The following is a 10,349-nucleotide window of genomic DNA, read 5'->3' on the forward strand; positions in this document are numbered from 1 at the left end:
AAGTTTAGAGAATACAAAAAATATAAATATCACAGTAAATGCAGTTTGCATATAATTAGGCTTCATTTTTTATTTTTTTGTGCCCATCCCATTCGTCTCTGTTAAAACTATTCGCAGTGCTTTCATGTTTGTAGCCCGCGATCCCTGTGTTCACTGGAATAAGCAGAATCTTCAATGCATGCCCGTAAAAAGTTTTTAAAAATATATAAAATTTAAAAACACCATGCAGGCAGCCATACTCCGTTTTCACGGATATGGAAGGGGTTTTTGTGAAGTGGGTGTGTTGGCAATTCCAGACTGGTTGTTTGTGCCCGTTGCTGTACGGCCAAAAATTGGGTCACTGCACATTAATTTTTGGTGTGGCCGTTGGTGTAGGGCCAAAGATTGGGTCACTGCAGACTTAGTGTGGCCGTTGGTGTTGGGCCAAAGATAGGGCCACTGCATACTTGGTGTGGCCGTTGCTGCAGGGCCAAACATTGGGTCACTGCAGACTTAGTGTTCCGTGGCGGATCGTGGCCCCGGCTGCAGGGACCCAGGTGGCAGCGACATGTGGGCCGGAGGACTGCCGTCCGAAGGGGACAGCCTGAGCGCTGACACGCTGCACGTGCTCCGCGCAATTCATGAGGCCGGTCACGTGCATCTGCTGCTGGAGACAGATAGGGCATTGCGAGACGGGTGCCACATGGCTCGTTAGCGCTGTGGTGGGTAATTAGTCCGGTGATTAATTCTCTCACAGGTGGCACAGAACCGGCACAGGAGTGGCACTGATAGCACACCTACACAGTCCATTTTTTTCTGGAGACGTGATTTTCGGAAGCGGCTTGTATTAAGCTTGTGGTACTGGGGAGGGATTGGGAGGGACCGGGGGTGGGGGGTGGGTGGAAGACGAATAGCGGAGGAGACACTCCCACAAGTGAATCGACCAAAAAATAACAGAAGACGATAGACAGGAACACTGTGTGTATCACCAAAGCACAAGCCAGTTTGCAGAACACAAAAGACCAGATTCATTGCTATCACCACGAAAGCTGCCACTGCTGGTGGTGATGAATGTTGATAATTGTCTGCGGTCCAAGCTGAAATCCACAGTACAAATGAACATGCAATAACTGGAAAGGTAGTTTAGTTGGCTGACATCAACTCGTAGGTCCTTCAGCAAACTGAAGCCCATTTATTTTATTTGCTGCATCTCGCTCTCTCTCTCTCTCTCTGTCTCTCTGTCTGTTATTTTTTGCGTATCTGTGTGTGTGTGTGTGTGTGTGTGTGTGTGTGTGTGTGTGTGTGTGTGTGTGTGTGTGTGTGTGATTGTGTTTGTTGTGCGTTGAGACAACTGAGACAGGGAGGAACAGGAAGGCAGAGAGAAGGGAGGGAGAGAGGGTAACAGAAATAGTAATAGAGAGAGAGTGGGGGGTGGGGGGAGGAATGAATCTTCGTTTTCCCACACTGGAGACATTTGCACTTTGGCTGTGTTACAAATCTGCAATTTGTCTGAGGCACAGAGAAAAAGAGAGCGTGAGCGAGAGAGAGACGGAGAGAGAGAGAGAGATGAGAGTCACAGGGAAAGAATGAATCTTCATTTTCCCTTGGTCGACAGCTTAGCACACTGGCCGTCTTGCAAATCTTCATTTGTCTAAGAGTAACAGAGGCACAAAAAGAGAGAGAAAGAGAGAGAGGGAGTGAGAGGAGACATACATACAGAAAGCATCTATACGGGAAACATCGCCCTATGAAATCCTATCAACATTTCAAAATGCATATCTTTTAGCTCCCCTTACAATCCGACCCCCCTCCTCTCCCTCTCCCCGACACTCAGGCGAATGACACCACCACCCCTCTCCACCACCCCCACCCCCACCATCTCCGTCTGTGTCAGCTGTTGGCGGAGATAACTGGCTGAGCAGATACTCGCTCTTTCTCTCATTGTGCATGACAACGTGCACACTGATGGCACACAAACACACACACACACACACACGCATGCACACAGTACGTATGAACACACACACACACACACACACACACACACACACACACACACACATACACACACACCGATAAGAATAAAATCTATTGATCAAAAGTTGACCACAGATCAGATTTCGAGTGGCGACATCTGTGACTCATCCTTTCCCCCACCCCCCCCTTTTCTGACCCCACTTCCACCCAGTCTCTTTCTCTCTCTCTCTCTCTCTCTCTCTCTCTCTCTCTCTCTCTCTCTCTCTCTCACATGCACACGTACACTTACTTCCTTTTTTCCGTCTCTGTCTCTGTGTGTGTGTGTGTGTGTGTGTGTGTGTGTGTGTGTGTGTGTGTGTCAGCTGGAGAGTGTTCAATAAAACGGTGAACCATTGTGACAGTCCCTGGTGGTCAGTCAGTCGCTGCACGGGTTACCCTCCCATGTCACTGATCGATTTGTTTACAAGACCCTCCCCCCCACCCGCCCCCACCCGTCTTCCAATCTCCTCCCTTCTACCCCCACCCCAATCTCTCTCTCTCTCTCTCTCTCTGTCTCTCTCTCTCTCTCTCTCTTCTATGCCTGAATGCACGCATGTGCACACATGTATACATGTCTGCTCGTGTCCAAGCGTGTGCATTCACGCACAGATGCAGATGCACGTGCGCACACATATTCACTTACACACAAACACACAAACACACGCATACACACACACACTCTCTCTCTCTCTACCTCACACAGACACACACAGACACACATGGAGGGAGAGAAAGGGGGAGTGTGTGCATGAAATAACATTTTTTACAGGAACTCCCTTCCACAGACGAAAGAAAACCCCGCTATGTTGTCACTTGTATGTCAGTGGTTTCCTTCCCGAAGCCTTATTTGTTAGGAAAACTCACTGTGCATGTCTCGTGATCCTGACTGAAAGGTAGAGTGAATGACGTGCACGGCATATCTGTCGGTGTTAATCGATCTCACTGCTCTTCACTGTTTTGATTCATATGCGATGATTTTTTTAAGAAATAGAAATGGATGGGGGGGGAGGGAGGGGGGGGGGAGGGGGTTGGGTGCGGGTTGGAAGTTGGAAGGAGAGCGTGTGATGTATTGAACAGAATGTGAGAAAAGTGGTCAAAGGGGGTGGGGTAGGGGGTGTGTGCGCGCGCGCGTTTGTGTCTGTGTGTGTGTGTGTGAGCGCGCACGCGCGCGCGCGCGTATATGTGACGATTTCTAAATGGCTTTTTTTCCCCGAAATACTATGATAAAAAAAAGTCCCAACAACTTGAAATAAGGAGAAGTACAAAAAACAAACCCTCCATCAGTAAGCTCTTGATTATATGACTCGGCTGTTTGATAAAGAAACAAAGATTCACGGATTCAAACAGGTGAGTCAAAATGTTTTTTTGAAGTACTGTGACGTACTGTTAATATGACATCACAGGTAAAAATATGTTCAGGATAGTTATCTTGCTCAAAATGCGTGATACATTTCTGGTACATTTAGAGCTTTTGTTTTCCATCTATACGTTAGGGATGTTATTATCTGTTTACCTGCCCCGCAACAGTCGTCCAGGTGCAAGGTGACAGCCAAATGACGTAAAGAGAGTTTTTGTTTGTTTTTTGTTCTTGTATATTTCATGGGCTAAGATTCACACATTCACCAGTATACACGAGTGGGCTTTTACATGAATGACCGTTTTTATCCCCGCCATTTATCAGTCATTCTCCGTTTCCGTGGGTGGAGTGTTCATGCCGGGTACATTTTTGTTCCCATAACTCACCTAACGCTGGCATGGATTACGGGATCTTTAATGTACGCATTTGATCTTCTGCGTGCACATACATACGAAGTGGGGGAGGAAGGGAGGAGTCCGGCACTAGCAGGTCTGCACATCTGTTGACCTGAGAGATCGTAAAAATCTCCACCGGTTCTACATACCAGGGCCATGACCGTGATTCGATCCCGGGACCCTCAAATTGAAAGTCCAACACTTTAACCACTCAGCCTTTGAGCCCTTCGTAAAGAGAGATAAATCATTTAACAACACACATGCACTTTACACGCGAGACAACACACACGTACGACTGTTCATTGTCTGGTGCACGTGACGTAAGACAAAGGCACAGAAGACTGCCAAGCGCACCCCCTCAATCCCCGAAAACGGAGTATGGCTGCCTACATCGTGGGGTAAAAACGGTCATACATGTAAAAGCCCACTCGGGTACACACGAGTGAACGTCGGAGTTGCAGCCCACGAACGAAGGAGAAGAACCAGAAGCACACCCTCAGCTTCACACGGGTAACCAACAGGTCCAAAGAAACAGACCCACACTGTGAAGGACCTGTTGCAGCCACCTGCCGACACTGCTACGATATCGCTCTGAAAGAAATTAAGTCAAACAACTGTGGGCTTTTTTCCCCCCCTCTCCCTCCTCTCTTTCTTTCTCTCTGTCCCCATTGATACACAATCTGTCTGCTTCAATAAACTGTCTGCTTCAATATCAATGGACGACCTCTTTGAAAACTAAACAAACGTTTGGCTAATTGTATCCCTAAATTGGCAATTTGAGCTACAAATCACGAAGAGTAAAACATACAAAGCGATTAATTTACTTCACAATTAATCCAGTAATTAACAACACACAATATCAGATTCTTTGAGCATAGAAAAAAAGAATTTTAATTGAATTCTCCTAATTTACTTCACAATTAATCACATAAATAACAACACACAATATCAGATTCTTTGAGGACGGGAAAAAAAGAATGAACACTGACACACGCTCATCACTTTGACGTCCCCCGTGTGGACTTGAACACTCACAACAGAGGGCGTTCTCTGACCCACTGTGGCCACAGGGCCCGTACCTTGACCAGGGGCAGTCACCGTCCTCCCTCCATCCCTCCACCCCTTCAACCCCCCACCCCCTCCCCATCCCCCTTGTCACCCCACACAGCAATGCTCCTATCAAAGTGAAGGAAAGAGAACGTGCGTGACGTGTGTGTGAAAGCTGCACGTGCGCAGGTGCCCCCTTCAGGGACACGTGGAAACTGCTGAAGGCAGTGCCCAGGGAACATCTGGGGAAAGGGGAGGCCAGGGGAGAAAGCACCGCACAATGCGACCTGAGGTTATCAGTATGACCCACATTTCCACTCCCACCTGCACCGCCCACGGTTGCTTGAAACGCCGGTACGTAACTGAGTTGGTGTGTGTGTGCGTGGGGGGTGGGGGGATGGGGGTGGGGGGAAGGAGTAGGTGGGGGGAAAGGGGGGGAAGGGGGGAAAGGGGAGGGAGAGAATGACGGAGGGGGCGGAGGTTGTGGGTGGTGGTGGTGGCGTGTTGTGAAACTGGTATCGATCCCAGCATTCATCGATCTGGAGGAGGCAACAACGGTGTGAATTAAGGGCCCTGGCGCCGCCATGTTTTAGTCATGACCTGGGCTCCTGACAATGGGGAGTACCTCATTGTCCCTCCGCGCCGTGCCGTGCCACACCCTGGGTTCACTGCACCCCCGGTCCGTCTGTCTGTCTGTACGTCTGTCTGTTCGTCCGTCCGTCTGTCTGTCCGTCCGTTCGTCTGTCAGTCTGTCCGTCCGTCTGTCTGTCCGTCCGTCTATCTGTCTGTCCGTCCGTCTGTCTGTCCGTCCGTTTGTCTGTCAGTCTGTCGGTCTGTTCGTCCGTCTGTCTGTCCGTCCGTCTGTCCGAACGTCTGTCTGTCCGTCTGTCTGTTTATCCATCTATCCGTCTGTCTGTCTGTATGTCTGTGTCCGTCCGTTTGTCCGTCTGTCTGTCCGGCTATCCGTCTGTCTGTCTGTCTGTCTGTGAGATCTGATGCCTTTGATGCGTGTGGACTGCGCTGTGTACTTATTTGTTTCTGTCACTGATAATGGCATTGTGACACATCGGTTTCCGACCTCCTCAGAAAGGTTGATGAAACAGGATCTGACGTCGGTTTTGTTGCAGTTGTTATTGTTGTTGTTGTTGTTGTTGTGTGTGTGTGTGTGTGTGTGTGTGTGTGTGTGTGTGTGTGTGTGTGTTGTTTTCAACTACCACCGTTCTCATGCATTTTCGGATTATCACCATTTGCTCGTGGTGTTTCTAGAATTGCTGTCTTTTCACAATTGCCTTGGCAGTTCATCATTCACCATAAATAGTTTAAGACACCGCTGGCTAAAAAGCACAACACGTATACTCTCTGGCTTCTTCTCTTCCACACCGTACCCTGCCACTCACCCCCGACTACACCTCTCGTCTCTTCCCTTCTGTGTCCCTTAACTTCTCTGTTGGCTTCACCTGGTCTTTCTCCCCATCTCTGCTCTGACACTGCGCGCGCGAGCGCGCGTGCGTGTGTGTTCTCTGTGTGTGCGCGTGCGCGCGCGCGCGTGTGTGTAGATGCACACGCGTGTCACTGCATGTGAATATCTTTCTCTGTTCCCGTGGTAAGAGTATGCACAACCAGTGAACGTGATTCAACTTTGACGCAGTTTCCATCTCCCTCCCCCACACCCTGTCTCATCCCCAGCCCAAACAATTCACACCTCCTCTCCCCACGCCCCCACCCCCATCCAGACACGTGAACGGTGTTGGGAATCGCCACAGGTGACGAGCAGACCACTGACAGAGAGAACCGTCACACCACAGCGTGAGTGACACCTCCCCCCCTCGCCTCCTCACACCACTTTTCTGCACACGCTCTCCATCTGTCTCCACAAAACCATCTCCATCTGCAGCACAAAACGTGACAAGAGTTGTTTCGTCACCTCGTGACATCGTTCATTCAACAGCACGTTTCTCCCATGGAAAAAAACACGCTTGTCTGCCTGACGCCATCAATGACGATCACAACGGGTTCCTTGGTGACGTATCGTCATGGCGTTTAAAAACAGAATAAATTGTCACGGACCTCACGGGGATGGAAGGATAACATCTCTTACCAGTGGATCTACCATACCATCACACCATAATGCCACAGTATCATAAACAACAACTGTCAGTGTGGGATCTGTTCCAGTCCAGCCATGTCAGTCGTCACACGTGACGTAATATCTGACTGTGTGATGACATCGGCTGTATCCACGCCTCCCACTCCCCCTCACCCCTCGCAATCTCTCATACTGCCATGACATCATTACGGTCTGAAATCCACAGCTGATGAAGAGAATATCGCAGTGCGTCTTATGTGTCTTATCGACTGAAATGGCGCGAGGAAAAACTTGCACGTGAATTTAACAATTCATTTACTCTCATCCCGCTATGCGTCTCCACCACCACCACCACCTCTCTCTCCCTCCCTCCATCACACATACACACGCGCGCGCGCGCACACACGCAACGAAGTGATTTTAACTCTCGATGTGATGAATTCTGTTTAAACGAACTCAAGTTTACATCTCGAGCTCTTACATGAACTGTAGGAGCTCACGAACTTTAGATAAACCGACAGAAAACTGTTTGCTTCAGCACAAGGATAAACACAAATCACAGAATCGTTTATCATACAGATATGTCGGTGGTTGCCCCCTTCCCTCCCCCTCACTCATCTTAGCCCCCAACCCCCACACCCCCCAGCTCCTCTCTCTCTCGTAGTCAATGAACAGCGCCACTGCAATCTGCTGCCTGCCCGATGAACACGAAGCGAAAAATGCACACCTGACCACACAAATCGCTTCAGCACATGTTGTGTGGGGTGTCGCTCCGCGGGCGGACGGTGTGTGAGGAGACAAATCAGTGGGAGCGCTGTCCTGTGAAGTGCCGACAGTTCATCACGCTCACGATAATTATGTGGCTGACACTTTACGACGGGCTTAATCGCTTGTGGCATATGACCCCGCCGTAAAACACCGAGTAGCTTTAAAACACACACACACACACACACACACACACACACACAGCGGCGACACAAACATGAACACACACAAATGCACGCACGAAATCACGCATACACGCTCGCACACACACACACACACACAGAGTTGACACAATGATGAACGCGCGCGCGCACACACACACACACACACGAACGCGCACACACACACACACACACACAGAGTTGACACGATGAATGCGCGCGCGCGCACACACACACACACACACACACACACGAACGCACACACACACACACACACATACACAGATTCACTAACCTCTGAGCCATGCACCCAGCGGAGATGGACCCCACCAGTGTCATGATGAGCTGCACGAAGAACACCCAGTTCATCTCCCGCTGGTCCGAGCTGGTCTGGCAGCCCAGGTCAAACACCGTGGGCCCCAGCAGCCCCACGCACACCCCGAAGCTGCCGAACACACAGCAGTAGGTCAGCACGTACAGCCAGTTGTCCGTGAAGAGCTTGCAGAAGGACACTTTCTCCTCCACTTCACGGGGCTGGATGGTGGTGTGTTCGATCCACTCAGACACCTTGCCCTCGTCCGCGCTGTTCTCCGTCTCCGACATGGTGCTGGAGCTGGTGGTGTGGTGGTTGTGGAGCGATAGTCCGTTTGTGGTCATGCACGTTCCGAAAGGTTCCGCTGTGTATGTTTCTGTTCCTTTCCTGTTGGAAAGGTTTCACTGTTTTTGTTCGTTTTCTGTTGGAAAGATTCAACTGTTCTTGTTCTTTTTTTCAATTAAAAAAGAGGTTCACCTGTTAATTTGTTTTATTTATAAGCGCTGTTGTTTTCTTCTCTGTCAATTCAGTTTCATTTTTCAATGGTGTATTTATTCGTTTATTTGTTAATTTATTCATTCATTTATTTATCTGTTAAGTAATTTATTCATCTATTCATATATTTATTTATTTATCTATTTTTTACTGGCTCGTATTTGTTTCTGGACCTGTCTTCCTTTCCATGTCGTCCTTGTCCTGTCCCCCACCCTGCACTTTGTCCTCACCAGGTTTACCTATCACCCACCCTGCACTTTGTCCTCACCAGGTTTACCTATCACCCACCCTGCACTTTGTCCTCACCAGGTTTACCTGTCCCCCACCCTGCACTTTGTCCTCACCAGGTTTACCTGTCCCCCACCCTGCACTTTGTCCTCACCAGGTTTACCTGTCCCCCACCCTGCACTTTGTCCTCACCAGGTTTACCTGTCCCCCACCCTGCACTTTGTCCTCACCAGGTTTACCTGTCCCCCACCCTGCACTTTGTCCTCACCAGGTTTACCTGTCCCCCACCCTTCACTTTGTCCACACCAGGTTTACCAGTCCCCCACCCTGCACTTTGTCCTCACCAGGTTTACCTGTCCCCCACCCTGCACTTTGTCCTCACCAGGTTTACCTGTCCCCCACCCTGCACTTTGTCCTCAAGTTTTACCTATCACCCACCCTGCACTTTGTCCTCAAGTTTTACCTATCACCCACCCTGCACTTTGTCCTCACCAGGTTTACCTGTCCCCCACCCTGCACTTTGTCCTCACCAGGTTTACCTGTCACCCACCCTGCACTTTGTCCTCACCAGGTTTACCTGTCCCCCACCCTTCACTTTGTCCCCACCAGGTTTACCTGTCACCCACCCTGCACTTTGTCCTCACCAGGTTTACCTGTCCCCCACCCTGCACTTTGTCCTCAAGTTTTACCTATCACCCACCCTGCACTTTGTCCTCAAGTTTTACCTATCACCCACCCTGCACTTTGTCCTCAAGTTTTACCTATCACCCACCCTGCACTTTGTCCTCACCAGGTTTACCTGTCACCCACCCTGCACTTTGTCCTCAAGTTTTACCTATCACCCACCCTGCACTTTGTCCTCAAGTTTTACCTATCACCCACCCTGCACTTTGTCCTCACCAGGTTTACCTATCACCCACCCTGCACTTTGTCCTCACCAGGTTTACCTGTCCCCCACCCTGCACTGTCCTCACCAGGTTTACCTGTCACCCACCCTGAACCTTGTCTTCAGCTGTCCCACCCTGTTGCTGCGTGTCCCTTTATCTGCCAGGGGAAAGGGAACCAGTGACTGAGACTGTGGCGGTGTGCACAGTGCTTCAGTCTGACGTCAATGTTCGGACAGCACGTGCTGTGTCAGTCACTGCACACTGACTGGTCCATGTCACCGGGAGCCGTTCTTAGCAGTCAACGTCTGGGACCTGCACACGTAAAACACCGTTGGTACTGGTACGTGAGCGTTGTGGGTGACGGCAGGTTCAATGAACTTGTGACTGGTACCATGTACACAGTCTTCCAACACGACTGAAAGAAACACGTTCCCTGTTCCTGCCTTTGATGCCATGCTGTTGAGTATAATACTACTGCCACTAATGCTGCTTCCGCTACTGCTACCAGTACAGCTGCTGCTACAAAATGCTACAGTTACCAGTACTACTGCTTCTGCTACTGTTACCAGTACTACTGCTTCTGCTACTGCTACCAGTACTGCTGCTGCTACAAATGCTAC

General features: G+C 49.8%; 1 protein-coding gene across 1 annotated transcript in view; it reads right to left on the reverse strand.

Moving 5' to 3' along the window:
• Nucleotides 1-8,776, reverse strand: part of LOC143285059 (major facilitator superfamily domain-containing protein 4A-like) — a 90,860-nt gene extending 82,084 nt beyond the window's left edge. Inside the window, exon 1 of the mRNA XM_076592247.1 lies at nt 8,102-8,776. Within this exon, the coding sequence (XP_076448362.1) occupies nt 8,102-8,463 (362 nt within the window). The 5' untranslated portion in view covers nt 8,464-8,776. The remainder of the gene's footprint in view (nt 1-8,101) is intronic.
• Nucleotides 8,777-10,349: the final 1,573 nt, after the last annotated feature.

This window comes from Babylonia areolata, chromosome 8 (genome assembly GCF_041734735.1).
Source record: "Babylonia areolata isolate BAREFJ2019XMU chromosome 8, ASM4173473v1, whole genome shotgun sequence".
Classification (NCBI taxonomy): domain Eukaryota; kingdom Metazoa; phylum Mollusca; class Gastropoda; order Neogastropoda; family Buccinidae; genus Babylonia; species Babylonia areolata.